The sequence below is a fragment of the Apteryx mantelli genome, chromosome 16 (genome assembly GCF_036417845.1).
Source record: "Apteryx mantelli isolate bAptMan1 chromosome 16, bAptMan1.hap1, whole genome shotgun sequence".
Taxonomy (NCBI): Eukaryota; Metazoa; Chordata; class Aves; order Apterygiformes; family Apterygidae; genus Apteryx; species Apteryx mantelli.
In genome coordinates, this window is record NC_089993.1 from 3,536,892 (window position 1) to 3,553,825 (window position 16,934).

Here is a 16,934-nt window from a genome sequence, read left to right on the forward strand (position 1 = left end):
ATTTCCTAAGTGAATTAGGAGAAAAGGGCGTGTGAAGACCCTCTAAACGAGCCGAACCAGGCCAATCCCCACAGCCGGCCCAAGACAAGGTGAGTCACAAGCCCATCCTAACTTCACCCAAGCGTCGCTGCTGACAGCTCTCTTGGAGTGTCTGTTCTCCCCCCGGAGAAGAGCTGCGCCCGGCGGCCCCACCCGCGCGGGGGCTGCGGGGCAGAAGGAGCCTGCAGGAGCCCGGGCCGGCGGGCAGCTCCCGGCCGCAGCCGCTCCTCCCGCCGCCGGCCCGCGCAGGCCGCCGCGGCGCCTCCCGGCCCCCTCCGCGAGCCGGGCCCGGGCCGAGGCCTCGCGCGCCGCTGCGGGAGCGCCGAGCTCCGCCGGCCGCGCCAGGCCGCCGCTCTGCAGCCGATCGGGCCGCGTAGCCGCACGGAGCGGGCTCGGCCCGGCAGCAGGAGCCTCGGCAGCCCCCGCCGCCGGCAGACGCGCGGCGGCACAGGCGGAGCGAGGCCCCGCGCAGCGCCGGCCCCGGCCCCGGGCGCAGCCGCCCGGGCAGCGCCTCGCCCGCGGCCCAGGCCGGCGGCGGAGGGGCCCGGCGGGCCCGGCGAAGGCCCCCTCCCCGCGGCGGCCCTTACCGGACTTAGGCGGGTAGCGGTAGGCCGAGTTGGCCTGGATGTCGATGTCCTCCACGCCCGCGATGCGCCGGCTGAGCAGGGAGCCCATGGCGGCCGCGGGCAGGGCGGGCGCGCCGGCGACGGAGACAAGCGCGGCGGCGGCGGCAGCGGCGAGCGGCCCGCACCCACGGCGGCGGCGGCGGCGGCGGCGGCGGCGGCGGCGGCGCGGGGCAGGCCGGGAGAGCGAGTCCGCCCGCCCCGCGGCGCACGGCGGCCGCGCGCCCCGAGACTACAACTCCCGGCAGGCTTCGCGGCGGCGCCTACCAACAGCGGCGCCGCGGGGGAGGCAGCGACGCGCCCCATGGGCTCTCCCGGGGCGCCGCGCGCGCCTCTGCCGGCAGAGGGCGCTGCCCCGCGTGCGCCCCAGCCCCAGCGGCGGCCCGGGGTGGGGGGCACCGGGGGGGCACCGGGCACGGGGGGCACCGGGCACGGGGATGCACCAGGCGTGGCAGGCATAGGGCTGCACCAGGCAGCAGGATGCACCGAGCACTGGGATGCACCGAGCACTGGGATGCACGGAGAGGATGCGTTGGGATGCACCTTGCTCAGAGATGCACCTTGCACAGGGCTGCACGGGGAGGGTGTGCAGAGATGCACCTTGCACAGGGCTGCACAGGGAGGGTGTGCAGAGATGCACCTTGCACAGGGCTGCACGGGGAGGGTGTGCAGAGATGCACCTTGCACAGGGCTGCACGGGGAGGGTGTGCAGAGATGCACCTTGCACAGGGCTGCACAGGGAGGGTGTGCAGAGATGCACCTTGCACAGGGCTGCACAGGGAGGGTGTGCAGAGATGCACCTTGCATGGTGCCTGCCAGGTGCTGGCACCTGCATGATGAAGCCTGCCAGCCCTCCAAACCTCAGCATGGTGCTGTGCCCGCTCTTCACCCAACTGTCTCCTGCCATTATCCCGGGCCTTGTCCACCTTTGGGAAACCACCAGCTCCTTATGCTGTCCTAAGTAACCAGCTGTCACCATTGCCCACTGCCCGAGCCACAAGCCACTGGCAACAGGGCCATGCTGGAGTCCTGCCGGGACAGGTGCCTGGCGTGAGCCAGGGCCCCCCGCATGGTCCCTGCACCCCAGACTTGTCTTGTTAAGGAAGGTATCTTCCTGCACACACACTACGGACAAGCCAACATCACCCATCTGGGGACTCAGATTCCCAGCTTCGGAGCCTGGGACCCCCAAGAGACGCAAAGGAGCTGCAATATGAAGCAGGACCACTGGCACGTTTGACCTTTCGCTTAAACTGGCCTCAAGACCAGGGGACCGGGGGACGAGAAGAGGCCTGGGGGTGCTGGCGAGACAAGATGCTGCAGCAAGCTGAGCCTGACGGCGCAGGAGGATTTTGCGATAGCGAGCGATAACGGCTGTGGGTGGAACGCGTTGGCCGTAAACGCACACTAAAACCCGCCTGGCGGGAACAAGCAAACAAGCCCTAGGTGGAAATTTGCTTCCAGTTAGTTATTGCCCTTGAAGTTGTTGTGGCCGCTCTGAGCACAGCAGCTTCACACTGGCGGGGACATGCATGGCGCAGGGAGCTGCGGGTGGGAACGAATGCTCGGGGTGAGACTAAAGCAGAATCAGGCCTTGCTCCACCCAATTTGTACATCCCTGGGAGCATGGGCGCTGTTTTGCACACAGATGTGTCGCACGCTGTTAGCATTCGCTCCCTCCTCACAGCTTCTCCCAGGGAATCCTGGCTCCCATCAGCCCCAGAAATTAGGCAGGGACTATTGACCATTCCGGGGCACAGCTGGGAATCCCATGGGCGACGCTTTGAATTCTCAGTGTACCTGAAATCTGATTTTTTCCCCCTTGCACCACACTGCATTGTAACGACATGCCCCCGAGCCCCGTGAAACCAGCCAGTGCCGTTTGCAAGCTCCCCGCTGGGTCTGAAGGGCGAGCGGCACCGCAGGAGCAACCAGCCCTGCATTTATTCCCACGGCAGCGGGCTGCAGCGATTCCAGCCTCCACACCCCCCCAGGGATGGTCTCTCTGTCTGTGCGAGAGTTTCTCCCGACAGAAGTTGCAGGAAGAGGGAGGAACGGAGCCTTCTGAACTGCCAAGCCACGCCCGGCCCAGGCGGGCTGCCCGGGAGCGTGTCCCGGCTGCTCCCTGCCCGCACGGGGAACTCACAGGGACGCTCCTCGGTGGTGGGAACGAGGGCCAGGCAGAGCCCTGGCAGCAGCAGGCCTGATTCGGACAGCCAGCAGCGCCACGAGCAGCCCCGGACCCAGAAATCCCCCGAAGCCACCTGCACACCAGCAGCCCGCTCTGGGCTCCGCACAGCCCAGCAAGGCTCAGCGGGGGGAACAGGAGCAGGGGGGAAGAGGGGTGCCAGCGGCGCCCCCGGGGAGCACAGCGCCAGGGCGGCGCGTGCTGCTCGCCGGGGAGCCCGGCACCACGCGGGTTAAGCGGAGGCAAGCCGAGGGCAGGCAGCGCGCCGCAGGCAGGGGGGGCAGGCAGCGCGCCGCAGGCAGGGGGGAGCTCGGCGCTGCGGTGCAGGGCACTGGCACGGCCGCGGTGCCAGGGCTGCGTGGGGAAGCAGCCGCAGCGGGAGGCTTTTGTTCCGCGCAGAGTCTCCACCAGCGGGACGGTGCCTGCGGGGCCCGGCGCAGCTCTCCGGAGCTCCGAGGAAGCGGCGGGGCCCCTCCAGTGCTGTCATCTGAGAGGGTAGGGCCCGTGCTGGAGAACGTCTCCCCAAGGGCCCTGCTCAGCGAGAGGCGTGTGACACGCAACCACAACAGCAACGGCGTGCCAGGGCCGGGCCCGGCCCTTCCGCTCCGAAGCCCAGGCAGGGCCCGCGAGCGCCGGAGCTGCAGGGCAGCACCTCCAGCTGGCAGCGGGGCCTTTATCCCTGCCGGGCCCAGGGGACGCTGGGCGCCCGCGCACACAAAGGCAGGATATTGCACCACTCGCCTCGATTCCTCCGCGGGAGCCGCTGCGAGCAGCACGGGGGAAGGAAAGGGAACGACTCGGGGCCGGAGCAGCGGCCGCGCAGCGCGGCAGGGCCCCGAGCCACCAGCCTTCCTCCCGCACGGCGGGGACAGAGCGGCACCGCACTGCGGATCTGCACAGCCTGGGGCTCGGCTGGCAGCGCCACGGCAGAGGCAGAGCTCAGGGCGCTGAGCGAAGGCCGGGAGCATCGGGCTCGTACTGCGGGTGGAGAAACTGAGGCCCAGGCCCCCTCGGAGCTGCTTGGGTCGCCCACCGGCTGCTCTCTGCACCAGGCTCCAGCGCCCGCGTGACTGGGCAGGCAGGTGCTGCAGCTCAGGGGTGGGAGCCCGTGCTGCGGCCGCAGCGGCGGCAGTGCGGGTCTGGCACCCTCGCCTCCAGGCTCCCGGGCTCCGCCGGAAGCCCTGAGTATTTGCCCCCCAGCCCTGGGCCCTGCGCTGTGCTCCGGGACACCCATGCACAGCAGTGCTGAGGATGGAGAGGGTGGGAATGTGGGAAGCCCTTTCGGATACCTCCAAAATGGATGAAAACACCCCTGACACAAAAGGCACGAGGGAGCCTGAAATCCCCGGTACCCTCCTGTGCTTCACGGGAGGGTGAGGAGGCCTCTGCTCCCCTGGCCATCTCTGTGCCACCTTCCAGCTCACCCGTGTTTCATTCCAGGTAAAATTCACTCTGGAAAAGCTGAGCCTGGAGCCATTCAGTGGCTTGATTTGGAGAGGTTGGGCAGAGGAGCAGCAGTAGAGGGGAGAGATCCTTCAGCTGTGAGCCCATCTCCCTTGCTGGCTCTCAGGGCTCCCCGCTGTCTCCGTTTGTACACCCACTGTCACCGCGAGTTTATGTCACTGTTTCCCAGAGGCGGCTCTTCTCGAGGACATCACTTCTGCCCTGCGAAACGTAGGCCAAGGGGAGCTCTGAAGTTGGACCTCAATGACCAGAGCATAACCCAGGAGTCACTCCACAGAGCTGCAGCCTGGTAAAGGGGCAGAAAGACAGGAGGGGCTGTTAACACATTGCTCCAGCTAACACAGAACTGCCCTTCAGAAACCTCCTTGGAAGTCGCTGCCAGGGAAGGCAGTTACGAGCATGCCCGTTTACACAAGGAAATATGTTTGCCTTCAAATCTTCCACTCGCCGGAGCAGCTCATCCAAAGTCCAGCTGCTCCTGGGTTTATTATCCAGTAAAGCAACTCGCTTTGTCTCCGCTGCCCCCTCCCCGGCGCTGTCGCTGCTGTTGTTTGCCAGGTACTTGCAGAACAACAAGGTTCAGGAGCCCTGGAGACTACGCACGGAGTTATTTCTGGCCAGAAGGAGTGGCAAGCCCATGAACTTTGCCTCCCTAAACGCTGCCCTGCTCCAAAGGGCTTGGAACCCTCCCCGAAAGCCCTGCTGGACTGGGGCCAACCCTTCCCCCTTCAAAAACAAATGGGAAGGCTTCTAAAAACGTCTACTTCTCTTGAATTCAAACCATCTTCCGGGAGATTTGTTTTCCCAGCTACATTAACACCTTGCTGGCTACGGATCCCCTCTCACTGCATTCCTCTTGGGACTGTGCTGACCTTAGAAAAAACACCAGGCACCTCTGGACACGTCCTGCATCCTGTACAGATGCGGCCTCGCTCTGATTTGGGCAGTGACATACATACAAGGAGGAAAAACCCCATTGACCACTGGGATCCTCTACGACCTTGAGTGCTTTGCATCGTTCCTGGGAGCGCTTTTTATCGTTACTGACGGACCCACGGAAGACAGTTACCTGCGAGCAGTTTTGGACCACACCGAGGCAATTTGTACGTGAGCAGCAGAGGATGCAAATCACTCAGGTCAAACGTATGACCTGCTTGAGCTCCAGCCATTAATCCTTACAGCTCAGAAATGCTTGCAGCCGTACGCGAAACGCAGGCGAGCGACAGAGGCGGTGGAGAACACACCGCTTGCTCAGAGGCTAAGCCCAAAACATCACCACGAATTGCAGGAAAAGAGCCTAGGACCATTCAGGAAAGGTGGAGGCCCCGGGGCCTCCGCAAGCCCTGCGAAGCCGGGCCTGTTTTCTTCGTTTTGCTCCGCCTGCCGTTTTCCCCTTGCTTTATTATCTCCCAGCCATTCGAGCCGAATGTCCATGCATGTCCATGCCTGCTTATCGTTTCCTGGTACTTAGCAACACCATTGTCCCTCGCCCGCACGGCAGCGCAGCGCAGCCCAGCACTGCCTGCCTGGCTGCATGCTTTCTTCTGCTATGGTAATGCCCGGCTCTCAAAGGAGCCTTTCATGTCACCAGGAGCCCCCGGCACCTTCCAGAACGTTCTCCCGCTGCAGCCTCTTGTTTTACATCTTGGCAATTATGTAAATGGCCCGGGAACGTGCTTCAGCAAAGGGAGAAATGGAAACAGGCCTGCAGATGGCTTATGCAACTCCCCATCTTTTATTAGCATTTGTCGCTACCGTGGGAGCACGCAGGAGCCCCGGGCCTGGGCCGGGGACGTGGAGCACGGCCAAGGCACCTCCATCACCCCCGACCTCCCGCTACGGTCAGCGAGGCGGCGGCAGCCTCATCCCACCGGCGTGCCGGCCTGCCGCGGCAGCCACACGCTGAGGGGGCCCTGCCGGCGCCCGTGGCTCGGCGCGGCACCCCCAGCCACCGGCGGAGCCTCTCCCGCCGCCGCCCGGTTAAACATTACCCGGGGGCCGGGCAGCCGCCGGGGCCAAAGGGCAGCGGCGGTGGCGGCGCCCCCCGCGCTGACACCGCGGCCGTTGGGGGGAGGGGGAGGGGCGGCCGTTGCGGGGGGCGCGCGCTGCCGTTACAACCCCCCCCCCCGCCGCCCGCCACGCGCACGCGCGCGCGCCCCAGCCCTGGCGCGAGCCGCGGCCGCTCCCCGCACGTCAACAGGAAACCGCACGCGGCCGACTGTAAACACCGCGAGCCCCTCCGCGCCCCCCCGCATGCCCACGTGACCCGCCCCGCCCCAGCCGGGCCCGCCCCCGCCTCCCGCTCATTGGGGGCAGCAGTGTTGTTGACCATATATGGTCAGGTACTACCACACTGCTGGCGGCGATTGGTTTCCCTTGCGAGTCACTCAGGGCGCGTCAGCCCCTGACGCAGTAATGCAAACAAAGCGAGGGCTGCCGGGAGTCGTAGTCCCCGCGGCGGCGGCGTGGGGGGGGCGGCGCGGGCGGCGGGCGGGCGGGAACTACAGCTCCCAGCGGCGCCGCGCCGCGCCGCGCCGCCCCGCGCGGCCGTCGGCGGGGCTCGCCGGGCGCCGTGAGTCAGTGCCCAGTAAACATTGGCGTGAGCCGCGCCGGCTCCGCGATGGTGGCGGGGCCGTGAGGGGGGCGGCGGGCGGCGAGCGCGGCGGGGCCGGGCCGGGACCATGGACGAGCTCAAGCACCAGGTGATGATCAACCAGTTCGTGCTGACGGCGGGCTGCGCCGCCGACCAGGCCAAGCAGCTGCTCCAGGCGGCCCACTGGCAGTTCGAGGTGAGGCCGCCGCCGTGCGCGCCCGGGGCGGCGGGGCCGCGGCTGCCGGCGCCCCCCGTTACCCCCCCCAGCCCCCGCGCCCGGAGCCGCGAGCGCGGCCCGCCTCAGGCGGGGCCCGGGCAGGGCAGGGCCGCCCCGCCCCTCCGCGGGGGCCGCGGGGCAGCGGCGGGGGGAGGCCGCGGGGTGCGCGGCCGCGGCGGGGGAGCCCTGGCGGGGGGCCCTCGGTGCTGAGCCCCGTTCCGTCCCCGCGGTGGCACCGGGAGCCCTCCTGCCTGCGCTCCCCCGCGCCGGCCGCCTCCCGAGCGGCAGAGCAAGGCTCCACCGCGGCTGCGGGCTGGAAACCCCCGGTGTGGCCTTTCCCCCGTCCCTGCCGCCGGGAGTTTGAATCCCTGGGCAGCTGTGGGAGAGGAGACTTTGTAGGTCAAAGCTTCCCTGGCTCCGGATGTCTTTTTCCCTTGCTCAAAGGCAGGATCCTCCGTGACAGCGGCAGCGGTTAGTGCCACGCGTGGGGTTAGGCTCGCAGGCGGCGAGCACGCGGGCAGGCGTCCGGGGCTTCTGCAGCTAAAGCGTTGGGAGCAAAGGGGAAAATGCGGCAGCTGTAGCAAGCAAGGCTCTCTCTAAATAGGATTTTTTTCCTTCCTCCGTACGCAGCCCCAGCAGCTCTCTAGGCTGGAGCTGATGGATTTGACGCTAATGGCACCTTTATAATTGGAGTGTCTGTTTTGTGATGCAGAAGGAGGTCTGAGTCAGTCCGGAGAGCAAGGGATTCGGATCGTGTCCGTGTGCGCGGCTAGGGCACCCCTCGTTCAGCATGCGCCGCGGCCCCGACCCTTCAAAGCGTTGCTAGCAGGCCTCGCAGACGGCGTTCGGGGCTCGCTCTGTAACATGACGACCGTCAGATGGATCAGACCTAGAGGCAGTTCATTGCTCTGCAATCTGTGCGCGGTTACGCGATTTCCAGATGCTAAATCGGAGGCTGGCGCTCCAAGCCAAGCTGGGCATGTCCGAGGAGCGAGGCGGGGGTTGTGCGGGGACGGGGGGGGGGAAAGCCGAGCAGACGTTCCCACCCGTCCGAGCCCAGCCGTGCGCCGTGCACCTATTTGTTCGATGGCACATTCTGCTGAAGCGATCCCTGTTCATGGCGGATACGTTCCTATGTGTAACACGCTCTGTTTTATGTTCGCTAATGCAACTTGACGGTAGCCGTCTGGGACTGATAAAATCGGCTTCCACCGCCTCTGTGGGGGTCCTAAATGAGCCGGGAGCGGGTGACAAAAGTTGGTTTTCTTTTAAAAAGGCATTTCGCAGAACTTTGCCACCGTTTGGCGAGTTGCACAAGTACAAACAGCCGTCTCCTGCCGGTTTGGCACTCACATGACTCAGAGGAAGCTCGGCTGTAAACAAACGCGCTGCGATGAGCAGTTACCATGTTCCCACTCACTTTTGGTGAAACGGTCAGATAATTCCCTTTGCAAAATGGCCGCTGGGCATGCCTTCTTCGGGGAGCTGTGCTGGGGAGGGCTCGTCGCCCGCCTCCAGGCCGCTCTCGTCTCTTGTTCCCGGACGCGATGTTTGCAGGCTTGTTTTTAACTCTGGCGTGGGACCCGTTTGCTGGCTGGCCTGGGGCTGCTGCAGCGGGTGTAAATTGGTGGAGTCGAGGCAAGTTTGGTTCTGATTTACCCTGCCTTGGCTCGCGGTCTCCTCGCTTTCAAAGCGCCGCTCCTGGCGTGCGGGGTGAGTCAGTGCAGCCGACTCGTGCTCGCAGGATCCGCTCCTCCCGCTCTCCCCCGTGCCGCGAGGAGAGGCGCTCCTCGGCCCCGAACGTGCCGCGAGAGCGTCGTCGCCCCGGCGCTCGGCGTGGCGGCTGCCTGACGGCGACGCTGCAGCGTGACGGCAGGAGCGGGGTCCCCTGGCCCTGCCAGGGCCGCGCTTGGAGCAGCGGTGCCGTGCTGGCCCTTTGCTCCCTGCTCCCTCCTCGCAGCAGGGCTGATGGGAGCCGGGAGGGGGACGTGGGACCGTCGGCAGGAGGCAGAGGGAGGCTGTGGCCGCGGCGGGCGAAAGGCTTATTTGGGAGCCGGCGAAGGTCTGGGGGCCTGTGGATGGACGCATTCGTCTCCGCTTCCTTGGTGGCGAGCCCGACCCGCTCGCGGGGCTCGGCAGCGAGCCTCCAGGCTCCCCCCTTTCTTAATCCGTCCGTGAATTCCCAGCTCTGCCTGTTCCCTCCGGGGAACTCGGTGCAGCAGGAGCTGCCGCGCAGCGCGACGCCACAGGCCGCAAAGCAGCTGCCGCCCTTCTGCGAGCAGAGCCCTCTCCCCTGAGGGGGCTGGGAGCCGCTTTTTTAAGTGAAACGCGCCCGGGCTTTGGGCTGGTGGAACGCGACCTTTTGGGGGGCCGGGGCCGTCGCCGCTGCCGGGGGAGGACGCTGCGTGGGCTGCGGGGAGGTTTCGCTGTGCACGGAGCGTCCTGCCGGCCCCGGCAGCCGGGAGTTTGCACCGGGCGGAGGAGGAAGGCGATCCAGGACGGTGCGCGCAGGCAGGGCCGGAGGCTGGAAGCTGCTCGAGGGATGCAACCGCCGTCGCCGCAGCGCGGGCGGATCGAAGCCCCTGCCGTGTTCGGGGGCCTGATGGGGCACCCTTTATTTTGCAGAAACCTTCCTTCCCCCCCCAGGGAGCGGGGTAGCCCCGGGGTAGCGGGCGGGTTGCCTCCCCGGCTCTTCCGCTTGCCGCGGCTTTGCTCCAGTCTCGCGGGGACCTGGAGCGGGCTTTCTCGCCGCGTGTTCGGCGTAGCTCGCAGCACCGCGGGCTCTGCCGTGCTCTCGGCGCCAGGCCGTGGCGTGCGCCGGCAGGAATGGAGAGGAGAGGTTTGCAGAGTCCGAGGTCAGGGGCCGAGCTGTGGATCAGGCTCCTTGGGAGGCAGAGGAGTAGTAATTGGCTTCGCTGCGCGCTCATTGCCCCTGGGGCTGCTTGGGAAGAATACGAAGACGTCAGCTCGCAAAAAAAGCGCCGTGGTTCCTGCCTTTGCGCTGGCGCTAACCGTAGTCTCCGCTCGGTTTAGCGAGGTTGGGGCAGGGAAGCATGAATGAGCGAGAGGAGGAGCAGGTGGGCGGCTGGCTCTGTGCGTTGGGTGTACAGAAGGGTTTCTGCCTCCTCTTGCGCCTTATTTATTTTTCGTGGAGCCCCTCTCCCGTTCCTTTGCGGCTGAAACCCGGGGCTGCTCCAGCAGCGCTGCTGCCCCTGCTCACCCCCCCTGCTCCCCGCTCCGCCGCGCCGGCGGCGAACGCGGTTCACACGCACGCGGTCACCTCCAGCGAGGGGGGAGCAGGCACGAGCGTAACTCAGGTAGCAACGGCTCGGGGCTCGCACAGCGCCCGCGGTCTTGTCTGAACGGCTGGAGAGCGCTGGGGCTCGCGCTCTTTCGTGCAAGCCGAGCGCCTCGTGCGCGGCACCCCGGCCTCCTTGCACTCGTTTCGCCGCCAGGCTCTCCGCAAGCTGTCCTCCCTGCGACTGTGTCACCGCGGGCTCCTCCCGGCACCCTGCGTGACCTGCTTCAGCGCGTGCCGGGGAGGACCTCGGCGGCCTGGTTGCCTGCCGAGCGCGGGCAGACGGTAGGTGCTGGGCTGCCGGGCTCCCCGCCATCCCGCCCGCGCGCGCCCGGCAGGAGCACAGCCGGTCTCAGTGCCGCTGCCGGCACAGCCACGGCCAGGGCTCTCCCCGGCTGAGCTGTGTGGCAGGCGCCTTCTCGAGCAGAAGAGCATTAATTGGCTTTGCAGCGTGCCGGTTGTCCCCAGCGCTCGTGCCGCTGGCTAGAGACCAGGTGGCATCGGCAGCTCTGGTTGCGCAGGCGGCCCCGGGAGCCTGCGCCGCGCGGGAAGGGGCACACGGCCTCTCAGGCGCTGGGGCCGAGGCAAGTCCCGGGCTCCCTTTGGGAGGCGGCAGCCGCTCTCCGAGGTCGGCAGGGTGGTGAGGTGCGAGGCCCGGAGCGGTGGACGCGGCGGTGGGCAGAGGAGTTGCCTCTGTCGCCCTTGGAAGCAGGCAGCTTGCGGGGAGGAGGGGCAGCATTTTAGGCAGGGGGGCCTACGGTTACGGTGGGCTTCTCCCATCTGGATGGCGACTTTCATCCTCCGCTTTCCCCTAGGACTGGCGGGGGGGGTGGGCAGGTCAGCGAGAGAACGGGGACCCTCTTTGCCCCCGTCTGCCGACGGCGCGGTCCCACGTACGAGGCCGCTTGGAGAACAGGCGCCCAGGGCAGATTTCATCAGCTGATGGTGTTTGGCTGTGCCCACGCCCCTGTGTTTCCCGTTCGCTTTTCCCCCTTTCTTATCACATTCCTTTCTGTCCGAGAGCGTGTGCAGGTGTTGACACTGGACCTCACCCGAGACGAAGGGTGGCACAGCAGCGGGGATGTTGCTGTCTCAGAAGTGTCCGTGTCTCCGTCCGCCGTTTCCTTGATTCACAGATGTGTGCAGGCCTGTTCAGGCCGCCCTGATCTCCAGGGCTTCGGAGACCCCCTTCCTGATTTATAACTGTCCCTGAAATCAAGCGGATCCTCCCACGGGTGCCGAGGGCTCTCTGAAGTCTCAGGCTGGCTGGGTGCAAGGTTCGGTTGTTGTGTTAATAAAGCCAGAAATGGAGGTGTAGTTGGGAAGAGCTTCGCCAGCCTAGCTAGGACGTACTCTGAGCTTTGGGACCTACCGGCATCGACAGCAGCAATTGCCTCCCCCACTCGGATCTGGATTATTTTAAGTGTTTTGTTCGCGGGACGTAACAACAAGGCGACGTCCCTGGCTGCCACGTGGTCTTGCCAATAGCCTTACGCCAACTTAACCATAAACCGTTCTCACGGTCTCGCCCTCCTTGGTGGCACTAGCACAGCCCCTGTCCCATCCCTCCCCGGGCAGGCCTGTTCGCCATGGCTTAACCTTTCCAGGGCCTGCTGGCCTGGCGTCTTTTGGCAGATGAGCTTTCCGTTGCATCTTGACTTGCTGAATTGACTTGCCACCGTTCATCCTGGCCGTAGGTGTGACACCGAAGTGTCCGGAACGTGTGGCTGTGGGCGCCGGGAGAAGGACAGTGAGGGAACGTCTGTGTGGCAGAGGCGGGGTGGGACTGCGGGTGCTGCAGCTGCAGTGGGCTCGCACGAGTGGGATCTACCTCCGCTTCCTCCGAGCGTCCGAGCTGCCTGGGTAACACCCGTCGTCAGCTTGCGGACAGGGAGCAAAGTCTCCGGTGGTGTGGCAGCGTGCGGCTGCAGCCCTGCGCCTTGCGGCCAGGCCGCTCTGCCGCTCCTGGGAGCGGTTGGAGCCGAACGGGACTTTAGTCTCAAGCCACAACTGAATTCAAAGCACTACTTTGACGTTTCTGCTGAACCTAATCCGCAGCTGAATTAAAAACGTTGCTTTCTGGTCCTGATTCGACTAAAACCTGCCACAGAACATGAGACAACTTCGTCTTTGCGGGTCCTGCATCGATCCAGCCCTGCTCCCCCGCAAAGCCCTCGCTGTCTCCGCTGCTCCCAGGCCTGGTTGTCTGCTCTCCCCACCAGCCCCTGCCTCTGGCCTTCCCTACCAGCAAAACCCCCCGGCCTGCCCAAGCCTGGCCTGCCCAAGCCTGGCCTGCCCAAGCCTGGCCTGCCCAAGCCTGGCCTGCTTGGGGCATGTGACATAGTTACCAAATAATTACTGAAGGGAACTGGAAGCTAATCAATCACAATTATGTCAGTCGTAGCTCTCCCCGGTCTGGAACCAAGCTGAAAGCTCGTGGGTGTAGCTGGAGGGCAGAGCCCCCCTCGCGTGCTCTCGTAGCCCGGACCTGGGATCTCCCCGGGTAAATCTGGTGACCGTGACAGTGCCCCGTTAAAGATCCCCGGCTAAGCACTTCCTGCTCTGCTTCCCTGGCTGGCGCTGGGGTTGGGATCCCTCCTCCCTCTGCTCGGCACGGTCGCAGAACGTCGCTGCGAGTTGTGGAACGCCTGCTGAGGTCCGCCGCGTTTCGGCACCGAGCACAGCGAGCTTACGGACGCGCAGCCTCCGGCCGGCGCGGTGAAAGCAGACGGCGAGCGTGGCTCGCCGCTTGGGGACGCGGGAGCAGCTGTGCGCGGCGCTCCCTCCCGTGAAGGCCAGGAGACCGTGGGGCCGGGGCTGTTGCCTGCGGCGCTGTGGCTCGTGCCGGCTCCGGAGGCAGCTGGTAGCTGAGTGCACGGAGCGGCCCCCCGGGACCCGGGTTGGATCGTCTTCCCAGCTCTTCCAGGAGGCGGCTGCCACAGATGCGAGACCCCGGGGTGGGCCCGCTCGGCTCTCGCACGGCGCGGGCGCGCGTCCTCCCCAGCGGCGAGCGGGGTGGGAGCGGGCGCGTGGGCAGGGGGCCTTGCGAAGCCTGCCGGGCGCGGGGGTGAGGGCGGCACCTCGGTCGCGTGCCGCCGATGACGCCTTCTCCTGCCTTTTTTTGCAGACTGCGCTCAGCGCTTTTTTCCAAGAAACAAACATCCCCTACAGCCACCACCATCAGATGGTAAGTGCTTCCGCGCCTCTCCGGCGCTCGCCCGGAGCGCGGCACCAGCTGGCGGGTGCTTCTGGGCTGCTGCCCGCAGCCGGGCACGCGGGCAGGGAGGCCTGGCCGGGCGCCGGCCGAGCCGCCTGCCGAGGCAGGTTTTCCTGGAGAGCAGCCGGGCTCGGCTGGGTCAGAGGGCCGTGGCTGCTGGGCAGGCTGCGTGGCCAGGCTCTCTGGGCTGCGCCGGCTGCCCGGCACAGGGCCAGGCTTTTCCAGGAGTGCTCGGCAGGAGGAAACTGCTATCCAGACGTCTGCAGATGCGACGTGGGCCGGCCGCAGCGGGACAGCTGGGACGGGGGGTGTTGGTGGGGACGGTCCCTCTGCCATTCCTGCGTTTCCTTGTCCTGTGAGCCTTTTGGGGCAGAAAGTGGCTGCGGGGAGGGGGACGAGCCCACGGCAGCCCCAGGAGCTGCGATTACCACCCATGGCAGGACTAGGGCAGCCTGCCGCTAGGCTCCAGCTTTGAGCCTGGCTCTCCTTTCACTGTTGCTTGGCCTGCCGGGTCAGACGTCCTCATGCCGGGGAGCCCTGTTGCGTGCAGAGGGACAGCAGGTCTGGGGGTGCCCTCAGGGCCCTGCAGAGGGACTGGGGCTTCCCCTCAGCGCGGGACAGTCCAGGAGAACGTCTTTTGGGCCTGGCCGACAGTCTAGACCAGCCCCAGCACGGCAGAGAGAGGCTGGGGAGGCCCCGGAGCACAGGACCATGTGTGCGTGCCCTGGAGCGACCGAGCCTGCAAACTCCTGTCCCCGCAGGGGTGTCCCTCTGCTGCACCCATGTGCGTGTCTCGATGCGTCAACACGCGAGAGCACGCAGCGGCTTGGGTGCTGCTGGCCTTCACATCTCACCCAGCCGACCCCCGGCTCTGCCCCTTTAACCCTCGTGCCTGGGCAGCCCGTAATCTGCCCGGGCAGATGTGTCCAAGGGATTTGCTGGCTGCCGTGGCCTCATTTCGCTCCCCGAGACACCTGGGGATTTGGAGCATGCGGCGAGCGCGCAGAGCACGCGCCTGGTGGGGCCTGAGCGCGCCTAAGCGCCCGCGGGGCGGCGGAAGGACAGGGGGGGCAGGGGCCGAGCCCGAGTCTTGCGCCTGCCCGCAGGGCTGGCGAGCTGCCGGTAACGGGATGCAGAGCCATAAATAACCGCTGCCCGCGGGGAGCACGGTCGGCGGACGTCGCCCGGTCCCTCCCTGCCTGTGGCTGGCGGTTCTCGCCTCTGCGGGCACCCGCATCGCCCCGCGCGGGGGGCTGGGCTGTGCCAGCGAGCTTGTCCGGCTGGCGGGCCGTGGGGGGGATGTCGCGCAGGGCCCGGCTGCCGTTTCCCGTGTAGACAGGCCCTTCGGAGGAGCCCGCGTGCTCCCCTCCCGCTGCCCGGCTGGCGCGGGCTCTCGCGGGCGCCGGTCCCCGCGGAGGGGGGGGAGCTGGGCCTCGGCAGGAGGTGACCCGATGGAGAGCCCCCCGCCAGCACCAAGCCGCCTCGCCCCGTCCGGGGGCTGGCGCCGCGCTGCTCAGCCCCCACTCACCCGCTCCGTCTCTTCCCGCAGATGTGCACTCCCGCCAACACGCCGGCCACGCCACCCAACTTCCCCGACGCCCTCACCATGTTCTCCCGCCTCAAGGCCTCCGAGAGCTTCAACAGCAGCAGCCCCGTGGCCTCCATGGCGACTTCGCCGCCGCCGCCGGCCCCGCCGCTGCCCCAGCACGGCGCCTTCAATCCCGCCTGGCCCGCCGCCTCCCCCCCCGGCCAGCAGCAGAGCATGTGGACTCCGGCGCCGCCAGCGCAGCCCGCGGGCTGGCCCGCCGCCGTCTCCCAGCAGGCCACGGCAGAACAGAAGGCCAACGTGACCATGGAGGCAGAGAGATGAGGCCGCGGCGGAGAGCGAACGCGGCGGGGACCCCTGCGTACATATATATATATTTTTTCCCCCCCTCCCCGAAGAGGAGAGGAACTCTGCTGCCAGGGCGTCTGGCAGCCCCAGAGACACACGAGCAAATAGCTGCCTTGCATGGGTTTGGTTTGAAGTAGTTTTTACTTGTCCTAGAGCTGAACAGAGCTCCCCAGAGACAGCGGGAGGCTGCGTGGGACGCGACGCCGGCGCTGGCCTCTGCCGGCACCCCGCCGTTGCGGGGCTCTTGGCGAGGGAGCCCCCCTCTCCCCTCGTGGGACGCCAGAGTTTGCATGCGAGTGACGTTTACGGAGGAGGGCCCTTTTCCACGGTCGCCCTCCCTGCCCGCGCAGGCTGGACCGCCCCGCCATGCCGAACAGAGCGCGCCCGGGCGCGTCCCCCCCCTCCTCAGCCCCGTGCCACCGAGTCGGGGACAGACACCCCGCGAGGGGGGTTTTTGCAAGGGGGAAGAAGAGAGCGAGCGCTGTTTCTGCTCAGCCGCGGCCTCCGCCCCACGCGTGCGCTGTGCTCGCCGCTGAGCCGGGCCGGGGGACGCCGACTCCTGGGGAGATGCAGAGCCCCTCGATTTCTGCGGCCCCAGCTCGCCCCTCGGGGAGCTGCTCGTGACGGGCAGCGGGGGCTGCCGGAGGGCGCGCGCCGCAAGCAGCCCGGCTGCGCTAGCCCCCCGGCTCCTCGCCCTCCTGGGACGGGTGTTTGCCCGAGGGCTGTTTGCATGACACAGTGTAACCCTCGAGACTGGGCTCATTTTTAACCCCTCTGTTCTTTTCTCCCGGTGGCTGAAATTCAGTCTCTCCAGACGCGCCGCAGCCGCTTGCAATACACGCTCTTCTGCTTTGAACCTGGTGTCTTTGCTTCGTTTGCAGCAGCGGTGGGAAGCGGGGATGGCTGGCCTGGGCCCGGGGTGTCGCAGGGTCCCCCCCTCCGAGCGGCTCTGCGCGTGCACAGCGTCAGAGCTGGGGCCGGCATCTCCTCCCCTCCGTACGCGGGCTGCTCCGAACACCCATCCCAGCTGCACGGTGACCGTCAGCTGCCTTTGGCCAGGCGTGTGCAGGGCTCAGCCCCGGCGGGAGCTGGCACAGCTCTGCCCGCAGCCCCACGGGCAGGAGTTTGCTGCTGTGTGGCTGCCACGGGGGCCACGCAGGTAGCGGGACTGACAGCGTGATCCCCCCACGGGTCCCAGGTGTCGCGCCGTAACCTGGCTCCCATCCCCGCATCCATCTGCTTGCCAGTCAATAATTAATTTCCATCTCTTATTTGTGTTGCTAAAATAAACATTGTATGAGTGATGGTTGCACGGGGGCCGCATCTCCCCGGCCTCTTGCACAGCCTCGATGGAGGCTGGACGGCAAAGGCTGGAGCTGGGGGGAGCTCACCTGCACGGGC

The 16,934-nt window shown here is 66.7% G+C and overlaps 2 protein-coding genes across 5 annotated transcripts in view; one reads left to right on the top strand and one right to left on the bottom strand.

Annotated features, from left to right (window-relative positions):
- MGRN1 (mahogunin ring finger 1) overlaps positions 1-791 on the bottom strand; it is a 61,360-nt gene extending 60,569 nt beyond the window's left edge. For all 4 annotated transcript variants that reach the window (XM_067306688.1, XM_067306687.1, XM_067306691.1 and 1 more), the window contains exon 1: positions 627-791. In XM_067306688.1, coding sequence (XP_067162789.1) covers positions 627-714 — 88 coding nt within the window. In that variant the 5' untranslated portion in view covers positions 715-791. The remainder of the gene's footprint in view (positions 1-626) is intronic.
- Positions 792-6,877: 6,086 nt separating this feature from the next.
- UBALD1 (UBA like domain containing 1) lies at positions 6,878-16,389 on the top strand. The gene is made up of 3 exons (XM_067306441.1): positions 6,878-7,103; positions 13,550-13,609; positions 15,189-16,389. The coding sequence occupies exons 1-3, from the start codon at positions 6,996-6,998 to the stop codon at positions 15,507-15,509; spliced, it is 489 nt and encodes a 162-aa protein (XP_067162542.1). The 5' UTR covers positions 6,878-6,995; the 3' UTR covers positions 15,510-16,389.
- Positions 16,390-16,934: the final 545 nt, after the last annotated feature.

Excerpts from the sequence above, each read along its gene's own strand:
- UBALD1 (XM_067306441.1), top strand. The coding sequence starts at position 6,996 with ATGGACGAGCTCAAGCACCAGGTGATGATCAACCAGTTCGTGCTGACG. Across the intron at positions 7,104-13,549 it reads CGGCCCACTGGCAGTTCGAG|ACTGCGCTCAGCGCTTTTTT; the intron begins GTGAGGCCGCCG and ends CTTTTTTTGCAG. Across the intron at positions 13,610-15,188 it reads ACAGCCACCACCATCAGATG|ATGTGCACTCCCGCCAACAC; the intron begins GTAAGTGCTTCC and ends CTCTTCCCGCAG.